Source organism: Trachinotus anak, unplaced genomic scaffold, assembly GCF_046630095.1.
Source record: "Trachinotus anak isolate AG129_WGS33_773 ecotype Australia unplaced genomic scaffold, CSIRO_AGI_Tana_v1 ptg000025l, whole genome shotgun sequence".
NCBI classification, from domain to species: Eukaryota; Metazoa; Chordata; class Actinopteri; order Carangiformes; family Carangidae; genus Trachinotus; species Trachinotus anak.
The window spans coordinates 18895231-18919000 of NW_027273876.1; the positions used below are offsets into that span (position 1 = coordinate 18895231).

Genomic DNA, 23770 nt, shown 5'->3' on the forward strand with positions numbered 1-23770 from the left:
GATTTTTAAATGGTAATTCTAACCCCTGGATTCAACTCAGAATAAAACTGAGAAAGCTGTCAGTACACATTTAAAAAAAGGGTTTTAATCAAGCGGCATCCTCGGAGGCTGAAAAATGAGCTGCCCACTTTGAGCTTCAAAATCACTCTTCAGAAACCTATGGGTGACGTCACAGAGGCTATGTCCAACTTTATTTACAGTCTATGGTTTTAATATACCTCTTCAGTATCTACCCATGAAAATTGGTGACACACTCTGTATCACAAAGCAGTCTACAATAAGAGTCTATCTTGTTTTAAAATACTGTATTATATCAGAGTAATGTAGGAGCTTTACCCAACTGTAATTCCACCACACAGCTTTAATATTTTCTCTTCTATGTGGCAGACTTACTTAGCAAAGAGAAGCATGAAGTCCTTAATTTGAGGGCATACTGTCTACACTAGAACTGGAGGTTCTTCTACTGACAGTGATATTAATAGAACCTTTATGCAGCCTTGGAGCCCACACTGTCCTGTGGTAACTATGTTTAGCTTTACACCGGTAGAAAATAACACATGTTTGCGCCTGAGAGTCTTTTTCTGCTACCGCCACTGCAATCTATTCTGGCTCACCATAGGCCTGTTCAGACATGATACCCATAGAAAAGGCGTTACCACGGCAACACTGTCACCACGAAAATCTATTGGTCTCTTTTCAACAGACTGGAGAGAAAAGGAAGATAAGCATGGAATCAAATGTAAATATATTCACTCTGACTGAAATGTGAGTTGTAGAGAGTTAGAGCTGGGACAAAACCTTTAGTCACATCACTAGACAGATATACATGGTGATATACTGAATCTACTGAGACCTTGCTAATAGATATAATGTCCTCACAGGAATGGACATCATCACTTTCACGTATAAACATCCAGTGCAGTCAGAGATAATTAAGTGATGATACCATGGTAAACAATAAAAAAGTTCAATAAAATCTGACAGTGACACATACAATATCAAATAAATTAAATGCGATACCAAGAAACTACAGTACTTCTAAATTTCCTTCACATTTTAGAGGTTTTAATGAACAGTTAAAAGTGACCAAACTTCACATCCAACTCTACATGAAGTCCAGAATCCAATAAAAAAAAGTAAAGAGTAGGAGAACTAGGAGAATTAGGAGAATTAGGAGTATCTAAATTTGTTTTCCAGATGTAAAGACACATAAATTTGTTGCAAAAACCGGTAAATGTATCACCAACTACACAACCAGATAACCACTCATTACATCATAACAAGTATAAAAATGTTTTGCATACCACCTCCCTGCGCAGTGAGTGAAATGATGTGTAAAATGCAGTTGATGTGGAAGGTTGTGTGCTGTTTATTTCAATCAGCCAGTGTTAAAAGTAAAAGATCTGCCAGTGAAGTGTGACACTCTGCTGCTAAATTCAGTGCATGACAGTAAACAACCATGGGGTAAAACCTAAAACTAATCTCCAGTCATTTGGAACAGACTTTAATGACACTGTTAACCAGGACAGAACAAGTGCAACAATAACTGTGATTTCTCTTGTGCTTCAAGATAATGACAGACATTATGATCTCCTCATTAAAATACATTAAGAATAACAGCTCTAATTATTGCCTTCAACCTTTTCCTTGGACTATTTCGATGACTGAAGGCTATTTGTTAAAGCCCCACTGTGAATATAACAAAGGTAGACACCCTACAGTGTGACATCTTGTGCACCAGACAATTAGTCACACTTAGTCAACAAATATGACACACAATCACATATATATGGAGACAAAGACAGATGGCTTGTTAAAGACTTCAAACACCCCTCTTTTCACATCTTCTCAGGGCCACTGCTCGTTGCCATGGAGACGGTAAGGCTGAAGCAGGAGGGAGCAAACTGCAGGAGAGTTTCTGATGTCATTTTTCTTTTAAAACCAATATTGTGGCTCATGGACTGAAATTATGAATGTTTGTGTTTTGTCTGTGTGTAGTACACACACCCCTAGGTATTCACTAAGATTAAAGTGAGAGTGTAACCATCTTAACCAACTACAGATTTGACAGAAAGCCTAATTATGTTCACAGCTTGTTGCCACAACCTGAAAGTGAGATCTGAACAGAAAATGATATTAAATGTTGATCATTTAAAAATGTGTGACACAATTCAGAATTTCCAATCAAAGCTCAAGATGCAGTAACAATAATAAGGGTTTGGTTTCACAATAACATGATAAATCTATTTTAGTTTGATTACTCTCGATTTGATGTATTTATGTGAGGTTGCAATATTTGATATTTACATTGTGTATTCGTATGTATAATGTGTATGTGTATGTATCAGTGAATTTCAGGTTGTCTTAGGTTAGTTATCTACAGAAAAGTGTGTTGATGTATCTAACAGTTAAACTACTTCTGAAAAAGTAGTTTAAAGTACTACTACTACTACTACTAGTACTACTTTAATACTAGTACTAGTATACTGACAACATACAGAAAATGTACATACACAAAGCTACATACACACCTTGGCACGAACAAAAACAGACCAAATGCATCTAAAAAAGGACAAAAACCACCCACCCACACCCACACACACAGTGAGAGAGAGAGACAGTGAGAGAGCAAGCTTTGTGTTGGAGCACTGCAGGGCAGAAAGCCACAAAGTTCCACTGAGGCAGGACTGTCAGCTGAACAGCATTAAAGAAAAGACAGTCTGTGTGTGTGTGTGTGTGTGTGTGTGTGTGTGTGTGTGTGTGTGTGTGTGCGTGTGTGCGTGTGTGCGCGTGTGTGCGCGTGTGCGCGTGTGTGCACGTGTGTGTGTGTGTGTATGTGTGAATGTGCGTGAAGCAGCTGCTGTCTCCCTCCTCCTCCAGTAAAACTCAGTGCAACTTCTCCTACTCTTGGCTTAAACTCCTCACAGCAGTGTCCTCGTCATTCAGACACATTACTCCTCTGCAGCTGAAACATTATCAAATCTGTGTCACGGAAAGAAAAGGTATAAGTGTAAAAGGCTTTGTTTGCAGTATCATTGTCACAGTACAGTACTGGAAACTTGTTTGTTACTCAAGGACCAGGTGAAATTAAAAAAAACTATTTTGCATGTCCTTATCCTGTGTCCATGACTTAACTGCCGTTATTTCTTCATATATGAAAAGTATGGGTCAAAAAGCTTCCTTCTAAAACCTTAACATCTTAAACTCACCCTAATCTGGTTCAGCTAAGCCCTCCAATCAAATCAAATGAAATCCCTTTTCCATTAATTGATTAATCATTTGGTCTATAAAACATCAGAGAACGATCAAAAATACTCATCACAGTAGCCTAGACCAGAAGGTGACATCACCATCAAAACCCCATTATACTCAATGTAACACAGTAAGATAATACAGATAAGACAGATGTAACTGGGGGATTTTCTCCTGTGAGACCCAGGAACCAACATATGCTCGGCATTTTTGCTTGAAAACAATGAATCGATCAATCAATTATAGTTGACACTTAATTTTTTTGTGAACTGACTTTTCAATCATTAGAGCTGTATTCCACTTCACTCGTTAATATGTCACACTGAAGAATCTAAACACACTCCAGCTGTTTTTTCACTGGAACTTCACCAAACAACCCAGTCAAGAGCACATATTAAAAAAATCTGTCAATAATCAGTTAATAATAAATCAATCATAATGAACCCAATACCATTAAAACTGGACTGCAGTATATGATTTAACATGTCATTGAAGAACATGTTCTCAGACTGAGCTCAGCCTGCACACTCACTCTGTGTTGTAGATACAACACCAACCAAAACTGATGGTTCTCTGAAGGTGGAGGATATTTTTACAGATGTTATAGATAGAGTACAGAGGGTACAGACGGACATATACAACATTCTGACTGGACTCATAGGAATATATGTTCATTGTATTTAATGTTTTCACCACCAACACTGTTGGTATGAAGAAGAAAACTAACTCAGTCCAACACTGCACTGACAGTGTGTGTGGTTTGGTCAAACTCTTGAGTCAGCACTAACAGTTTTATTCTCCACCTCCTGTCCCTTAGCCTCAACACACACCATAACTTTCAACCAACGGACACACACACACACACACACACACACACACACACACACACACACAGACTTGAGCAGCAGGCTGGGTTGGACGACTAAACAGTGACTTCATTGAACCGTTTATGCCAAACAGATTGTAGCCCTCTCCCTCCCTCCTCTTCCTCCCTCCAGTTTTCCTGTCCAACTGGAAAAACAGAGAGGGGCGTGGTCATGGATTTACTGCTCTGAGTGTGTGTGAAAGTAAGCGTGTGTGTGTGTGTGTGTGTGTGTGTGTGTGTGTGTGTGTGTGTGTGTGTGTGTGTGTGTGTGTGTGTGAGGGAGAGAGTCAGACTGTTTTTTCTGCTCTGTGAGGTTAAGAGGTCCTCAGAAGAATGAGCAGCTCTGTGCGGGCAGAGGAACAGAGAGCAGGAATGGAGGAATCTGTGTGTGTGTGTGTGTGTGTGTGTGTGTGTGTGTGTATGTGTTACAGTCAGCAGTGCCAGGAGAAAGGTATAGCTCCCACTTTCCTTCACTTGAGTGAATGGTGTCATAGTTATTTTGAAAAGGAGCTACACTGAGAAATACAACAGCTGTGAGTGGGATCCAATCATATTTATGTTTAAATTTGATTCAAAGTTTTAAAACATGATATACTTGATAGAAAGTTTAGAGAACATTAATGGCTGACAAAGAACAACTATTTGACTACATGTCTCTTGTCTGTTAAACATCCACCTTTAGACAATCGCAGCAAAAATCCACCAGCCGAAGAGCACAGCCTGAAAATGTCAGGAAAGTAATCAAACATTACAGCTCTAGTTCTTCAAAACAGTCCGACAGGATATAACGAGGGCATTCTGTCCTCTTCATCTACCCATGATGCTCTTTGGAGTACAAATATTTTGCAGCTTGTCTTTGTAGATACTAGTTTGAAGTGGGATGTCATGACCGCTCACTGTCACTGCCTGGGGTTGACATGTGACTGAACACAACAGTGAGGACTTTGCAGTGATCCGGCATTGCCTGGGTTACGAGATGCAGTGGCAGAGGTGATATGGCTGCTGAGTGTGACTGTAACCTGCAAACTGTTCTGAGGCGAGCTCATCTACACAGTTTACAAAAATAGTTCTGCTTTTAAATATCGCCTCTGTAGTCACACAGTAGTTGGCATGCCTTCTTATGAGTGTAACCACATGTCAGGGCTGCAGTTGTTATAGAGATACCACTTGGAGACAACAGAAGCTGTAATTGGTCAGGTTGGGCTGCTGCTGTTCTCTCACACAAGTTTCTGATGCCAGTGGAGACGGTTGCAAGTGAAGACCACAAGAAACAAGTTGAACAAAGACTAATTGTTGCTCTTCAGTAACACATCTGATCAAACTCTGCTCACTGTGATCGCTGCTCTCTGTCACAGTGACTGAAACAAGAGAAACACAGCACTTAACTCCTGTTAGGAATGAACAGGAAACACAGACAGCATGGATGTGTGTGTACAGCTCTGTATCACAAAGTAAAGAATGAATTAAACTGTTGGAAATGGCCTGATTACACACAACACACCTCTTGTGTTGCTGAACACTGAACTATGTATCAACACGTTCTCTGTAGGTGCAGTATGTACAACAGGACTGCTGTTACCGCCTTACCACTCCTAACCACAACTATAGATGGCACACCATGACCTGCATGTCTGATGCTTTTGGAATATTTACCATAAAGCCTGATGGATGAATCGCACTTCCACACACACATAAACTGTCATTCTCTGCAGAAGAGGAGCTTTAACAACACAACATGTTGGGGTGTGATGTAGCCACCTTGTGTCTAGTGAGCCTGTGTTAGCAGGTTTCTCTGTTGTGTCTGAGCAGTGTTACATCACCCACTGTGTTTGGACTACAATGTCCAAATTGTCAGTCCTCTCTGTTCAAAGGGAGGAGATGTTTATCGGATCTTCTTGTTTTTGCGTAGAGTCATCAAAGGCCTCTTGGCATCATAGTGTTTGAAGCACTAATAGTCGACTCTGTTGTTGTTCATGATAAGAGCATGTGGGGTTATCAATTTATTTATAAGCTGTTCCCCATAAGAAGGTTAGAAGCATAAGTATCTAAGTAACACTGACAACATACTAACAACCAATCACATCGAAGAAGCAAAGCTAAACTGCTGGTCAAAAGTTGGAGGACACCCCATTTATCTTTTTTTTTTTTAATCTCAAGAGTTCAAGCCCAGTGAAAAACCTTAAATGGTGCAAAGGCCAGCAGTAAACTGAAGAAGTTAAAAAAAAAGTTCAGGTCACCAGAACCTGGAAATCATGTAAATTACATAGAAAACCTTTTCAGGGATGAAAAGGTTGGTGAACTTCCAGCTTTCTAGCAGCAATGGAAGTAAATGAAGCTGTGAAAGTTAAAGGAAACATTGCCTTACAAACCCACTGTTCCAGTGTTGGAACAAACTGTGGTACTACACCATCTGATGCATTATTAGGACAATACTATACCGCAGGAAGTGGGACTATATGTTGCTGTCAGACTGGTGTGAAAACAAGTCACAAAGGCAGACAGACTGATTGGTCAGGGCTTTATCTTACAGCAAGATAATGAGCCAAAACATTAGAAGAAAAGAACCAGATGGAGGCTTCACAGGATGAAGAGCAGCACAGTCTCCAGACTTAAACCATATGGAGCAGATTTGGAATGAACTGGACACAAGGTGAAAGCAAAGAAATCTGCAAGTGCAACAGGAACTTCTGCAACAGTGTTAGGACCAAGTTTATGAACAATGTTTGATTTCTACTGTAGAAAGAACGTCACAAGTGAGTTCAGCTGCTGGATGTGTCAAAAATCTAGATTAAATTTAGGATTTAAATTTTCATGACTCCTTTATTTCAACATTTATTATCTATCTTTATTCTTTCATTTCAGAAACAATGAGACATCACACTCTGTAAATTCCAGTAACAACTGGAAAAATGAAGGTGCTCTTAGACAATTCCAACCATCCTCTCCACAACATCCTTGCAGGCCAGAGAAGCAGCCACAGCAGCAGCTAATGTATCATCTCTCTGCGCTGCAGGACTGAGAGGTTCAGGAAATCCATTGCTCCTGCTGCCATTAGACTATTTAACAACTCAGACAAAGGCAGTGGATAATGACAGAGACTCAATCTTAATTCAACTAAATACATGATTGTGAATTTCCCTACAGGGATAAATAAAGTACTTCTTATCTTATTTCTTATCTTATTCATCTCTGAGACTTTTGACCTGCAGTGTATTTCCAACCAATCACACATCAGTTATTCATAAATGGGTAGCCTTGTTCCAAAAAGAGGCAGTGGGGTTAGCTGAGTTAGTTAAACACACTGCATGCTGTTGTTTTGTAATAAAAAAAAGAGTTGAGGACTCCCTCTGCGGAAAGTGTGCCAGTACAGAAAACTACGGCTCAATGGTCACAACATGCTGAGATGTGAAGAACTGAGATAACAGGACGCCTGTATGTGGAGATACTTTGGCTTCTTAAAAAGTAATTTGGCCACAAAGTGGGTAAGATGAGTCCTGGTTTTTAAGTCCAACATGAAACTTATTGGGTGTATACCGTTATCTCTGACAGATAGAGGGAATACCACAATCTGCTGAAGTATCACCAGCCACTGTCTGCACATCCTGCATAGTGTAGGCACTACATGTAGGTGATGTAACACCATCACCTACACTGATCCACTGGACCAACAGGCACCCCGCAACAAACTCATCATAACATCTGCTTTTTAATTCACACACATTCTGATACACATTACACATTCTCATCTGGTGAACATTTCACATTGTGGGACTTGTGTGGATTTGTATGAACATTATATGAAGATTGAAGATTCAAGTATATTTTATAAGAATATTTTTTCTCTGTTAATAAATCTTTGATTGCAGTTCATACCAACTCCTGTGTCACTTACTAAGTTCTGTATCTACAACTTGGAATTTTTTAGATTAAGGGAATATTATATTTGCATCCTGATAACCACTGATATTGGCTGAAAAATCACCTTCCATGCATGTTATACAACAAGACTCATGTCTCCTTTTTACAACCCACAGCCCATTTACAGTTCTGAAACTACTGTGTCTAAAATTTAAAACACCATGTTGCTGCCTTTTAGACCTGTAAATGCCAGGTTGAAGAAAAATTTAAGGCCAACAAGTAAGAATAAAGATGAGCCAGAGTTGCACGGGCTGTTGTCTTCTCTCCTCTCCTACCAGCTTCTCAGTCACAACCAATTTCTTGCACTTATTCTCTAATAACAAAATAAATTATCTGACACATCACTCTTGGTTGTCACTTCGGTGTCCTGATAGTTGTCCAGCATAAGAGTACTAACCAGAACTAATACCATCAAGCTCCTGGAATATTATCATTTTTTGCTGGCGCCAGAAAAGGTTGCAAGCCTGTTCATCACATCTGCTTACAGTGTGAAGCTCTGATGGTAGCTGACCATGACAGAGTCAGTAAACAGCCACAGAAACTACTGCACAGATTCAAAGCATGAGTCACCAGAGGACATGGCAACAGTGGATCTGACTTCTGATTGGCTGCAATCAAATGAAAAAATAGAAACTGTGTCTCACTCTTGGTATTTGGACTTGTCTTAAGCACAAACTGATGACGGATGGTCAGAGTGTGGAACACAGTCTTCCCGTCTGGTTGACACCGAGTGGAACACAGTGTTCCAGCCAGCACAATACAAGCTGTGTTCAGCTGCGGAGCACTGTCACACATACACACACTCCAATTAAATACACAGCCACACATAACACAAGTATACATCACTATGAAATACTGCTTGTTGTGGTGCTACAGTCTCTAGAGTGTGTCTTCGTATCAGTAAGTCTGAATGTGTGTGATGTGTGGGTGTAAATTATGAGTCAGTATTGAGAAGTAGTGTAAAATCAGTCCGAGAACAGACTGTGGCTGCATGTGTTGGCTTTGTATTCACATTAAACCCTGGCAGTGTCAGATCCATATGGAGCACAGCACCCAACCCTGGCTGTTCTCAAGGGCCAATGATACTCCATGGCTGCAGTATCCAGCATAGAGCTAATTATGAATGACTAATTCTTCATTAACTAATAAGATCCAGTTAAAATGTGTACATCTGCCAAAAGACAGCATAGAAGCCTTTTATGCACACCAAGATCGCAGGTGGTTTTTTCATGTGTTAACTGCTCTGCAGCTAAAACCTGTGACATGAATGAGACATCACAGCCAAGACTCTCCCCTCAAATCTACATCCCTGCTGTGAAAGCAGAACAGTGTAGAATCTCTACAATTGATGTAATCAGGTGCCATAGGTATGCATGCATGAGATGAACAGTATGCACATAGCTGGGTACAGGTGCAGGACAAAAAAACAGCAACAAAAGGAAAAAAAATCTCCAAAGCCTTTGTCTGACTGTGTCTGTATATGTAGCCTGCTTCTGCTCACGGGGATGTTTGCTTGCAGAGACCTTGCAGATCAAAACATTGCACTACTAAAAACATGGGAGCTTAGAAATCGAAGCGTGTGGACTCCTCTTACTATAGGTATCTATAACATATGATATTTGAAGCATATTGATAATCCATGATGATAGAACATATCAGACAACTTTGCCAAAATGATTTGCCACTGTCACTGCAGCACCAAACCTCATGTAGTCTCACAAAAGCTGAGTTTAAGTCAATGACCAGGACTTAATTTTGCTCTAATGGTTTATTTTACAACTGTATTATAGCAAAACTTTAAACATAGGTAGTAATTAACAAGGCTGACTTTAAACCTTTCTTTCAGCCTTTAGTTTAGTCTCTCTAAAATCTGATTCAGACATGACCTTTTTCAACTTTTTAAAAAATGGCTGTATTTTAAGTAGATACCTCAGAATGAGTTCCTCTAATAAGGTACAATTTAAGATTGAACCAAACCAAATTTCAGAAGCAATACTGCAAGAAGATATGGAGGCATCTCTGTTGTGCTCAGTGAAGATGTTTCTGAAGCCAAAGGTGGTATAAAACAGTATGGATGCTCTTTTTAATCAGCCATCATTAAGGTCTGTTTTTTGGAATGTATCTGTAGTTAAACCACTTAAATATGAGATTCACTAACATGTTAAACAAAAAAAAATTATCTGATAGAAAATGTGCAGTATAATATGTTATTAGTGAGCTTTAAAGGATTCTGTTGCTGTTGGACTGAGGTCCAGGTTGGCTATCTCCCTGTTTCCAGTGTTTATGTGAAGCTAAGCTAACTGACTACTGACTGTAGCCTCACATTTAGACATCAGACATAAAAGTGGTATTTATCTTCTGTCTATCTAAGACAATCTAAGAAAATGAGCATGTTTCCCAAAATGTCCTTGCATTCATTTATATGTGAGTACACATACATACATACATACATACATGTCCTCAAGCCTCCTCTTGGTTAAGATCAGTCTTTGTCAGTGTCAGGTGGTTTACTGAATTATCAGATTTACAGGCTTCAGAAAAATATTCAGACCCTTCACTTTATTGTGTCGTAGATTTCACTGTAAATGGATAAAACTGTTATTTTTCCCATCAATCTACAATAAACCACATTGACAAAGTGAAAACATGTTTTTGTCTTTATTTGGCTGCGTTCATCCTTCTCTCAGTTCATAGCATAATGCTGCCCCACTATGCATCATTTTAGGGATGTTTTCTGTGCCAGAGACTCTTGCTCATCAGGGCTGCTGAATTTCCTGAAATGTTTATGAATAATTGTTGAATCACTATTGAATTTTGTTTTGTAGTAACTTACAAAAGTCACTGTAACCTTTGATGCCAGACTGTCCAGTCATGACGGTTGTAGTGTCTCAGCGTCTGAAGACAGGCATACTGTAACTGTTTGCTCACTGGAATTTGTTACTCTGAGGAAATACTAGAAATGACCTTGTCCTCATGCAGTTTGGTATAATAGGCTGGTGGGGGAAGGACGAGATAGTTAAGCAGAATCTCTGATGTTTCTCATGTGTAGACTCAGTCTAGAAATATGTTAATTTAAGTCAACGGTGCCTGACCAAAGACAGTTTTTAATTATTAATCACTCATCCTCCAAGTCCTCAAAGTAGGCTGTCATATGCCTTTTAACTCACAGTGGCTACTGTCTAGCCACTCTACCAAAAAGGCTTGATTTATGGAGAGCTGCTGAGATAGGTGTCCTTCCCGCAGGTTGTCCTTCTTCTCCTGAGGCTCCTTTGTCATCACCTCTAAAGATGACATTTCTGCCTTTATTTTTTAGTGATATTGAAAACAGAGATAGACTAGACTGATTTTTTTTCAAATTTTAAATTTTACCCATTAAAACAAAAAAGCTTGAAAAAAGTCAGGGGTCTGAACACTTTCTGGAGCCACTGCATCTGGTGGATATCTGTTCCAGATATATGGCACTGTATGGGTGGTGGTTACTTAAACAGAAATCAGTAGTACTCAGGCACAGCAAGCTACATCACAAGGCCCGATTCGGTGTATACAGTATATAAGCGTGAGCAGGATTATTACCTGGTATGGCTGGAAGGTTGAATGGTCCAACAGGAAGTCCAGCTGTTGGTCTAACAAGAATTCCACTGCTGTTACTGATGACAACAGGCTCTTCCCCACCACTGGCTTAAACGTCTGCACACACAAAACATACAACAAGGTCAGCAAAAACAGTTGCAAAAAAACATAATAACATCAGCAGGACAGCTTATTTCTATGAGCAATCTGGTCAAAACATTGCATCACAATCAATTTAGGGTAAGTGCTTTGTACAGTTCATCAATTCTATAATATGCAATAAACAATACATTTATAATTCATTTTGGAGCTGCAGTTCCCTGTGAAAAAACACTGTAAACCAAATGTCAGAGAATTGACGCAGAGGAAACGGAGAAATGAAGGACGAGAGATGAATGACAGAGCACCATAAAAGATTAGAGGGAGAAAAACACAAGCAGAGACAAGATGAAGAGAAAGAGAGGGGGTGAGAGAGATAGAGAGAGAGAGAGAGGGAAAGAGGAGAAAGAGACAGAACAGGGAAGAGAAGGAGAGCTCCAGAGTGGTGAATAAATTAATGAGCAGAGGAAGTCTGACAGTTCAAAGGCAGAACACTCCACTTTGATGTTGCTTCTTTTACCCACACGCGCACACACACTGATGATGTCTGTCAGCCTGCGGTCTGCTCAGCTGTTACTGCACATACAACACAGAGAGGAGGCTGCACTGGCTCCCATACTTCCTCTTTAGATCTATACATGCTGATGTGACTCTAATGCACTCACACTCTTCACTGCTGCATTCATCACTGTGCAGAGGTTGTCTTAAGGTGTCTTTACTACCACATCACTTCTCATTTTCTATTTTAATGTCAGTCAAGTATATACTGTGTGTCTGTCTGTCTGTGTGTGGGTGTAGCGGGGGTGGGTGCTGCCGTCATTCATGGTTACATAACATGGTTGGTCTAAGAGAGAGTTGAGCGATTAGAGGTGAGAAACATGACCGCTGTGACCCCCCTCCCTGACAGACACACACACCCACAGGAGGCAGCAGGATATTGTGCGTGCAAGCAAAACATGATAGTGTGTGTGTCTGCAGCTCTATTTCTGTCTGTCTATACATATCATGTTTCCAGCCAGCAGTGGCAGCATGTAGCCGGCAGCACAGGCCTCACTCCTGGACAGAAATTATTGGTATTTATTTTAGTAAGTGTCACAGTGGACTGAGTCCTGACCAGTGTCCTATTCTGGAGAATCATTTGGACACCACACTGACAGTGAGCATGTTACCATACACACCAATATCCCACTTTAGATCAGATTCTAACTTTATCCAGGTTTCTGATGTCTGAGTCTGAGCAACAATCAAATTTATCACCTGCATAACCAGTGTGAGAATTTCACTTATATTTTGCACGGACAGCAGATGTTTCCATGGCACAGCATCCCAGCTTATATCTGAAGAGGTCAGTACACTTCATCACAACTGCTAGATGGATGGTCGAATAGCTTCTGAAAACCCCTCCCCCTACTTTTCCAATGTCAGTATCGATGGTGCTGGCTCTGACCATTTCGAAACGACAATCTGACATTTACACCCACTTGACACTGTGACTGTCGAGCTGTGCAAAGGTGAGAAAAGAGCCAAGGTTTGATCTTCTCTCTCTAGCTTGTTTTTTTTAGCTTGTTATCCCCATATTTTAAAAATATCACCCTGTGGTACCAACTAGTTCTGATCAAGTATACCCAGCCCTTAGTACTTCACTCTGTATGTCCAGCTTTCTTGAAACCATCATAAGGCTACATTCAGATAGATTTTAGCTCTGCAGAAAAAAAACACAGCCCCCTCATTCTTTTGAGTGATGCCTGCCCGTCAAAGCAGCGGGGTACCTGCAGAAGACTCCAGCTACCTCACAATGGTCACGACAAAAGATAAAATAACTGTGGCCATGAAAACTTAAGTCCTGTCTCATAATACTATAAACCACTGTGCAGGACTCTAGTGTTCAATAAATCTTCAGATTCCTAACACATATCTTCCTGAATTAGAACTGAAAATAGTTCTGATCAGTACCTGCAGCAGCACACCTCCGCCATCACAATCCCTAGTATTTTTCTCAGGGCTGGTTTTGCTCTGAAGGCCCACTAAGGGCTTATTCATGTTCTGTAACCAGGATTATATCATTTACATGTGCACAACTGCTACACTCAGAAAATCTGATCAGAATGGGAAGTAAACACACTCAGCAAGAGTGTCAAAAACACAAGATAATAACAACCTAACACTTCATCATCAGGAGAGATTCTCATATATAAATCAGTCAATAGCACAAACCCAACAGCCTTTTACTCCTCACAGTAAATGAAACTGAATACATGAGTGTGCAGAGCCTGTATGATCAGCCATCAGAGGTGAGAGTCCACTGTACATTTGACTCTTATAACCAGGATCCATTATAGATGCATGATGGGAAAGATTTATGAGAGTGGCCATCGCTGACAGCCTGAATGCAGAGCAGAGATGCAGGAGCACGATGGAACCTTGACAAGGTTCACAGCATGTTAATACAGAACAGATGAAGTAGGCTTGCTACCATGGCTACCACTGCAGACACAATAGGCTGGTAAGCCTCTGCAGAAAGGATGCATGACCATGATCATGGGGAAAGAACTAAACTACTCAACTCTTTCTGCACACAGTTTTCTAGATAAAAAAACATGGTGGTAAATATTCCAGTGTACCATGACTGCAGATGTCAGATCAGAATCAAACTGCGGGGCCATCACAACACCAGCATTTTAACTAACTGGTCTAAATGAGTCTACAGCATTTTTCAGCTGAATATTTTATCTGGCAGATAGTGAGCAGGTGAAGACATGCACTGGGTACCTGCAGTTATTACTTTATTTGACAACTGTTTCACTTCCAGCAGATAATGATATTTGCAGCTTTGTCTCTGCTGTCCAATCAGACACAGGCCTGTACAGGTCTTCAACAGCATGTGGGACACTGATCTTTTAATTTGATCGAATTCCTCCATCCATTGATGAAGACAGTGAGATGTGAGTGAAAGCTCAAGAATAAACTCAACAATACTATAATCCTAATTTAAGGTCTATTTCTATCTTTTTATGAAGCTCACATGTCTTCAACAGCAGATGGAGGTAAAAAACTCCATCCTCTGATGAAGACCATGAGACACAGTTGAAAGTTCCAAAAAAAAAGCTCATAAGTGGACCTTGAGTTGGCATTATTTTGTCAAATTACAAGACTGATGGAAACAGCAATTGACATTCTGAAGCTTTCAGTCATGTCACATGATCTTCTTCAAGAGAGGAAGTTTGCCCAGTTGTCATATAATGGTACATGTTCAAATTCCCATCAACCTCCATCTATTGAGGAAGATCATGTAATACAACTGAAAGCTCAACAACTGCATTAAGATTAATGGAACAGTGCTGAGAATGTTTTTAATCAACTGCTGTTTCCATGTGAACAAATAAACTGCCACACTCTGTTGTATAAGTCTTGTTTCTGTTGGTCTGTTGTCAGCGAAGAAAACAAAGAAAAAGTTGGCAGGTTGAAGGATTTTCATTAATGATTCATGCTCTGGCTACTTTAACTCACACCTCACAGTCAGAGCTTTGATTCTTAGTCATCTGATTTCCATCTTTACAAGAAAACTGTTTCTGTGTTTACTATTAAATCTGACCAGATTTGTCAGAACCTGCCTTTTTCTGACTCATAATGGCTAATGAAAGATATAAAAAACTACCAATAACAGCCCAGCAGGAATTTCATTTAGGTACATTAAGTCCAACTGTGTTTAGTGAAGCAGATGATAGGCAGAGCTGCACCATTAAACCTGAGCTGGATTCATCTAGGCACACAAACACGTCCATGGATGATGAAAACATGAGACTTCATAGTTCTGGATTTAAGATATTTGATTCTGAACTCAGCAACTTCAAACACAGAGTGTGGCTGCCATCTGCGGATCGCTGCTCCCATTCCTCTCAGACTATAGGAAATGATAGTTCCTCCATCCCTTTAAAATGACTTGTCCTCACACACACACACACACCACTCAACCACAATTAGGTCACATCTGCCACAGTGTGCCAGGAAAAAGCATTCTGTCACTGTGCATTTCCAGACAGGCAGCAGGAGAGTTGATGAACAGATGAGAGACACGTTCACTTACTGTCAGTACACAACACACATGGATGGATCTGCACAGGAATAAAGACAACCAAAGATGTAATGACAAAGCATATTTACACACACAAAGACACACACACACGCGTCCCAGAAGTATTAGCATCAGAAGAGGACAGACATGGAAAAATGCCAGTACAAGAAAGCAGATCGGTCTCCATGAATACACAACGCAACTCCACTGCCCTGTGTATGTGCGCACACGTGTGTGTGGTGAATAATTGATAAGGAGAAGAGCAGCAGAATGTAAAGGAACTGAAGAGGCGATGGTGGAGCTCATGCATCACTAAGTGACCTAGAGAGGCCATGTGATCTCATGTGATCACAAGATTAGTACATAGGGTGGCCTGGACACAAATCCTGTCACTTCAACTCAAGGTTAAAGATACAACTCACAGATCTCTGCATCTCTTTCTGCTCTGATTTTATTCTGAAAGTTCTGACCAGATGCATGATTCAAATCTTTTCGCAACTTTGACTCATTCCACCCGCCTCTAGCCTTCACCCACGATGCTGTCTTCTGATTACAAATTGTGTCACAACCAATCACATTTTTTGCCTAGTTTATTTGCTGTATTCATTTGTCATTTTATTCAGGAAGTTCAGTTGCTGCTAACCAGCTGGCCCCGGCTCATCCCGCTTCATGTTTCTTGCATGCAGGCAGGTCTCTCGTCCCGCAGATGGATTGTAAAAGCAACATCTTTCAGGAACCATCACTGCAGCTGGTTACTGCTCCTGTTCGGCTCTGGTGGAGAACTTGTTCATGTGGCGCTACGCCAAGCTCGCCAAGGCTGCAGAGCAGAACAAGGGCTGCTGCAGTCCTCCAGCTGCGGTTAGCAGGCTAAATCAGAATCAGAATCAGTTTTATTGCCAAGTGTGTTTCCACATACAAGGAATTTGTGCTGGAGATTGGTGCAATTGGAGATCAGGGGGATCAGTGACAGTGGGACTCTCTAGCCTTGTTGATAAGGCTAGAGAGTTAGATTTGAATTTAAATAAATGTAACAATTTAGAATTGTTACGCAACTGCGTAACAATTTAACAATTTAGAATTGATAGATAAATTTAACAATTTAGAATTGTTAGATGTTTAACAATTAACAATGTGCTGTTAGCAGTGACTTAACTTTTAAAATTAAATATCCAAATATAGCATCTTTTTATGCAATCTGTACAATTCATCTAAAAGGTAGCTCATATGTCAAAGTAAGCTTGTTCAGGATATGAGATCATCAGATGGCCCATCGCTAGGACCAGACAGAGTGTGAGAGATTTATATTTGTAATTCAGATTGGATTTACATCTTTTAAATTTAACACCAGAAGAGGCATTTTTGACACTTTTGACAAATTAGGAGAGAGAGGAGCTTTGTATGCTGTCTACCATCAATGACCCGGGAGCTCACCCTGGGCCAAGGATCTCAGAGGGTCTTTGGATGTGAACAGAAAATTAAACTAATCAGGAAGGTCACATGATTAACAACTTCAGGGAGAAGACCACTACTATGCACATTTTGATGAGTTTTTTTGAGAAAACCAGCAGCAGGTGGTTTATTCGTCGGTATGGGCTGTGACCTACCAAAAGCTGGTATCTAACTGGTTTAATTCACACAGAGTCAGGGGCAGTGTTTTGCTCTAGGTTAGAAATCATTTTGGCAAAAAGAAACAACATGATAATAGTTGGTGGAAAGTGTCCCCTGAGCAGTGGCAGCTAAAGAACAACATCACATTACTACATACCATACGAGCAATTAGCTGCTTTTGTCTTAAAGCAAAGTAAAATACAGCTGGGCACAATCATCAGAATCCAGCTGCCAGATGTTGCAAAGTAACAGTTTCATTCTCTGAATAACGACAGTGTAGGGATGTATTTTCCAAGTATTTGGAAAGTATTTTCCAAATAAAAAGACATTTGACTATTTTGGTAATTTTAGACAATTCTTCTATCACCAGCAAAAAATGTGTGAAATGGTTGAGGATTTGCAGGATGTGTGGCAGTGCTGCACTGATGAATCGTGTTCTCTAAATAGGTCACAGTACAACAGCTCCTTTTCTAGACACACACACACACACACACACACACACACACACACACACACACACACTTTGTGTTCTCATCTGCTTATTGCTTTGATGGTAAATGACCAGAGCTGTCAAAACACAGCTGCCCACACACACACACAAACACACACACGCACACACAAACGCACCTTTCTATCACTTTAAATATTTCCTGGAAACCTACTTACTAACTCTTTGTATTAAAACTTAACAATTTATGTTCTTATTGTCCCTAAAAGGAAGGTGAGTCCCCACAATGTGATTGTAAACAGATTTATATCCCCACAAATTCAGCAGTATGAGCCCCCTGTTGTTAAAGCAAACTAAATTACTAAAACACAAATATTCCTTTTTCCGTGGCACTGATTAAAAGAGTGACATTTCATTCGTGTCCAGTCTTTAGTGTAAGACAACAGCAGCGATATAAAGGATGAATGACCCGTCACAGCAGACTGAACAGAAATGTGTTTCTGCCTGTGCTTGGCCCATCGAGCAGGTGGCTTAGTGCTTCTCCTATGAGACACTCCACCACCCTTCAGCTAGTCGACCCTGCAGGGAACCAGCCAGCACCTGGAGTCATATTCCAAACAGCTACTGCAGCTAGCAGCTCCAGCACTGGGCGACAACCTACATCCTACAGTCCAACATAGAGACAAAAGGCAAAAAGACTTTCATCTCTAACTTCATGCCAATGAAAATTTAGAGATGTTCCGATACCATTTTTTTCTTACCCATACTGATTCCAGTATCTGAACTTGCATATCAACCGATAGCGAATACTGACCTGATTCCACTGTGTTACCAAAACATTTACCAGCTGTATACTAACCCTGTATGGATGTAATATGATTGCTGTCATTGTTGGCTCAGGTTAAACCCTTTGTAAAACATGAACAGACACATGAATCCGATAGGATCTTTCTTTCATTATCTAATTTGACTGTCACTTATAAATAAATAAATAAATAAATCTTGAAATAAATAACACTTCCTCCACTAGTTGTCCTGACACTACTGCCACACCTCAAAATTAAAGCCTTGCATACAGAACACTGTGACGCTTAAAAACAGTAAACAGTAATTCCCAGTGGCTGCACAGGGCAACTTCCTGTGTAAGCTACTGCTACTTCAGAGCAGTGAGGAGGAATTGATTTCCTGGGAAACTACCATTTTATCTGAGCGTGAAACCCTTAAGTTTAATAAGTTTCATGATATGAGATCAGTGCCCAGATGTGACTACTCGATACCGTATTTTAGACAGTATCGGAGGCATTTACAATACTAGTATCAGTATCAGTATTAGTAGAACATCTAAAAATGTGATATTATGTTGAAAACCAAGTAGCAGAATGACACAGCTGTTAATGAGGTTCATCAGTCAGAATAAAAGGTTTTTAAACCATGTAACAACAAACAGAGCTCCAAAGACAACAGCTCATCTGTTCTAAAACTCACATGCGCACTCCCTACACAAGTGTGTCAGTCGTACACATTTGAATAATTTAATGTGTGACGCGAGCAGTTTAGAGAGTCATGACACCTGGCAAACACATCAAGTGCATCAATACAGAGGAACTGAGGTTCTGAACTGAAAGGAAATCAGAGGAGTTTAAATAACACAGCAGTAAAAGTGGAAACTGAGATGAAACCACAGCTGTGGCAGTGTATGTGAGAGTTATTTCATTTGACTGTTTTCCTTTTATGATTTCATGTGTATTTTGAGTGTATATTTACAACATATAACCAGATAACCAGCCAAAATGCAAATAGAATACTGCTGCACTTATTTGAGCTGTTTATTATTTTGGGATACGAGAAATTAAATTTGGACTTTTTAACTCTAGGCTTGGTCCATGTCATGTCTGGACACACATAAAGAAATGTGTGTTTCCATCCAAATGTTGAAAATTAGGACAAAAACAAAGCAAAAAAAAATACAAGTCATCATCAATGTGTTTCCATTAACAGCTTTTATATGAAAATGTCATAAATATTATTTCAGTTAAATATATCTTGATGGGATGTAGAAGCCAGCAGATACTGGAAGCCATCGCAGTGAGCCATGTTCAGAGCTGAGCAGTATCCCTTATGATAATGAATCAGACCACACCACGTTCTGACACACATGATATGAATGACCACATAAACCTCAAGGAAAGACGGAGGTAACTTCTGCTAATGAAAATACAAAGTCAAGTGTGGTGTACGTTTCCAGAACAGAGTTTGGGAAAGATTTGGTCGCTGCTGTTCCTGATGTGGTAAACGCTCATGGAAAAATCTGTATCACAGAAAAGAACTGAACATGGCAAAAAGTCAAACTGAATTTGGGGGGAAAACAAATGAATCCACAGGTACTATGATCTTCTGTGGTTTGAAATCTACAATATTTTTTTCAAGTTATAAAATGTTTCCCTTTTTGCTCTACAACAAACGCTACAAAGTATAACAGGCTAGAACTGGATTAAGGTGGGGTACAGATGACAGCATTTTTTTGTAGTAGGCTAGGCAAGGTGGTGTAGAGGAAGCAGCTAGATTACAGTTTAAACAGCATCTTCAGAGAGCTACAAGCTACACACCCTCCCACACACACACAGAATCACACACATACACCCTACATGTCAACTACGAGGAGAGAATAGATCAGGATGACTGTATATCTATTCTGGGAAATATCCACAGCTCCCAGGCACTTTGTCATTTCAATCCGTTCAATCTCGTGGATCAAACTCTACCCTGGTTTAAAATGAAAAACAGCGACGAGTCTTAAAAAAAACATAAAACCTGAATGTGAGGAACAGCAGAGCATATAAAACTGTAACATTACCTCTCTCCTCCGCCTGCAAACGAAGTCAAGGAGCAGTGGCTCTGAAGAAAAACACTTGACAAAACTAGCTTTGATCCAACAAGCAGGGGAGAGACGAAGAAAGAAAAGAAAGGATGACGAGGGTACAAAAGGCAGAGAGAGAGATGGGGGGGGGGAGAGAGAGAGAGAGAGAGAGAGAGAGAGAGAGAGAGAGAGAGAGGGGTTTCCTTTGGTGGTAAGAAAAGACAGATGGCCAAGAGGGAGAGAGAGCAGAGCAGAGGACGAGCTACACAGCCGACATTTTAACTGCTGCTGACGCTCGGAGGGACAGAGAGGCGAGAGGGAGGGAGGGAGGGAGGGACAGAGGCAGGGCTGGCCAACACTCACTTCCCCTCTCTCTCTGCGTGACGCAGGCTTGCTTCTTACTCACCACACTGTCTGACTTGCTCTCTCTTTCACTTTCTCTCCCTCCTACTCCTTCCCCTCTCTGATTTGTTCAGCTCAGCTTTATTGAGAATCGTTTCTTCACAAATACAAACACCTCTGTAGTAAGACACAGCAGTGAAGAAAGACTCAAGCCATCTTCTCGCAACTGTTTGGGCATGAAAGGCTACAGCAGAGCTACACACCACTGTTTCCACTCTCAGACCTCATTTCCATTGGTTAACATGCATCATTTGAACATTTATATATTGTATTTCACACTGGCCAGGGATGTTCACTGTCTACACAGAATAGAGGGACAGGTAAAGCTCACTGTGTGAATCTGACAGTTTACAGAATTGTGTTATTACAGTCTGATAATGACAGAGACTGAGAAACTGTATTTAAAGCTGCACTAATTAATATTTTTATATTCATGGACCATTCAAATGACCATGTGTGGCCAGGAGCTGGGGCCTTTTAGCCTGCATTAGCTCATTGTTTTGGTTTTATGGTCCACAGCTTTACTGTTTGTTCAGTCTTTCATCAGCCTGGTTTCCAGCAGCAGCTGTTTTCAGTGAAAAAGCTCAGAAGGTGTAGGAAGCTGCACAATTACCTGTCACATCCTTTGGAGCTATTCCGAGTATTTTAAGCCTTAGTCATACTTTCAGCACACTTCCCCCAAGTGACTCTGAAAAACACTGACTAAATGTACTGACCTCTAATGCCGCCTCATTAGGGGGAAGTTTATTAAAATTATGTATGCATTCATCAGTAGTCCTAATTCGAGGAAATCTTCACAGCGACCTCTCATCAAACACACAGATAGTTTCAGTTGTGCATCACACTTTGATGCATCAATCACACGAGGGCACATGAAGACATCAAAGCCCCTGAAATATGTTTTAAGATAAGCAGTGTCACTGAACATTGTTCATGTCTCACATCAGTTTATCACTGTGATAGATGAATGCACGTCTTTGTTTGCTTTCAGTTGTGGTAAAATAAATAGTGCAGTCACCATCTTTGGTGTGTAGTGTCACTATGGTTTCTCTGGTGTGCCACAACATTAGCTGAGGGGAGGGATTATTATCCATCAGGCCAGTTAGGACCACCAGTGTACTGCTGTAATCCAACCTAACTGACCTACAGTCAGTGCTGGGCTGAGTGAAGGATGAGGAAAGTATTTTACCACTGATTCAGTGGGCGAGTCTGTTAAAACAGCACTCCACCATTTTAACCAGTCAGACATTTGAATGTGTTATGCTAGTAGCAGCTAATGTAGCCTGGAGCCTGCAGCAGAGATGAGTGAGGGGGTGTCTGACTAAACAGGTCTGGTAAGCTCACTTCTTTCTAACTCCACAGTCCAATGTTTTTACCTTTCAAACTTGTCATCTTCAGACACACCAAGACTCACTTTTATCATGGGGACATTTATCAGACTTCACAGTGCTCTCTCTAGAGAAACAACTGGCTTCATACTAATGTTTTCACATATGCAGGAGGACTCCCCAACACCTGGAAACACCTGGAGACAGACCTTGATGTGGAAAAGAAATAGAGTCAGTGGAGTTCCCTTTTAAGTTATGGTAACTCCAGTTGCAGAGAGGTGAAACTATTTAGCTGGCCATCTTATGATTCACTCATCATACCAGTATCAGATTATCCTAGTGGAACCAGCATGGCATTAGCTGTTTCTGTGGAGTGGACTGAAATGGGAACTTTCCAGAAATTAGGATTTTCATTTGTACAGCTAATATTTTGCAACTTTATCATCTTTCTATTTTTTATCTCAATAAATTGGGGGCAATGTGCCTAAAGCCCTGTGTAATGAACACTGTCTTTATGTATCACCATTTCTTCTTCCTGCTTTGGGATCATTTGGTCAGTTTGGGATTTCCATTAATTTAATATTTTATAAAAATGTTAAACATTTAAATGGATTTCAAAGATTCAATTTACCAGTACAGACAGCTGACTGTTCATCCCGCTATCCTTCAGACAAAGGAAATTTTCCTTGACACACGGGATTCATTACCAAAATACAATGAACAAATAGAAAAAGGTACGACAAGACATTTAGATGACTGAAGAGTGTGTGCTTATAAATAGAGTTGGCTGCCCTGCTGTTGAACCCTGGCAGACACACACGTCCTTAACAGTCACCTTTGACCTCATCAGCTGACCATAAACCAGCTCTGATTAATCGCTCCATCGTTCAGCAGATTTACACGCCACTACAGTAACAGTACACACACAGATAGACACACAAGAGAGTTGTGCAGTGATATTCTGCAGTCCATCTGGCACATGGATGCAGGATTAAAGGTACATACACACAAACACACACACCTCTGCTATAAATCCTGTATCAAAAACAATACAAAATAGAAATCATTTTGACCAGTTCAGAAAACATATAGAAGGTGAAGTGTGCATGTGTGGAGTGGTAGTGGTAGATACATAAGACGAGTACAATGCACCCTCCATCTCAATCTTATCTTCTAAACTGGAAGCCCTAGAGAAGTCTGAAGTAAGGTGAGTGAATTAAAAGTTTGACTGAAACATTTCCTGTGTTCTGCTGCTACTGTTTGTCAGTTAGATGCCTGCTTCTGCGCAGGGAGACAAATGTTTTTTCTGCAGATCTTGCTGCCATAAAGGTAAGCTATAATTATACATGCA

The 23770-nt window shown here is 40.4% G+C and overlaps 1 protein-coding gene across 5 annotated transcripts in view; it reads right to left on the reverse strand.

Annotated features, from left to right (window-relative positions):
- The window catches only part of jmjd1cb (jumonji domain containing 1Cb), a 124705-nt gene that overhangs the window by 35288 nt on the left and 65647 nt on the right, over nucleotides 1–23770 (reverse strand). For 4 of the 5 annotated variants that reach the window (XM_071463645.1, XM_071463647.1, XM_071463649.1 and 1 more), the window contains one exon: nucleotides 11609–11722. In XM_071463645.1, coding sequence (XP_071319746.1) covers nucleotides 11609–11722 — 114 coding nt within the window. Of the gene's footprint in view, nucleotides 1–11608; nucleotides 11723–20686; nucleotides 20995–23770 lie in introns of those variants that run through there. The other variant, XM_071463648.1, reaches the window with a different exon arrangement.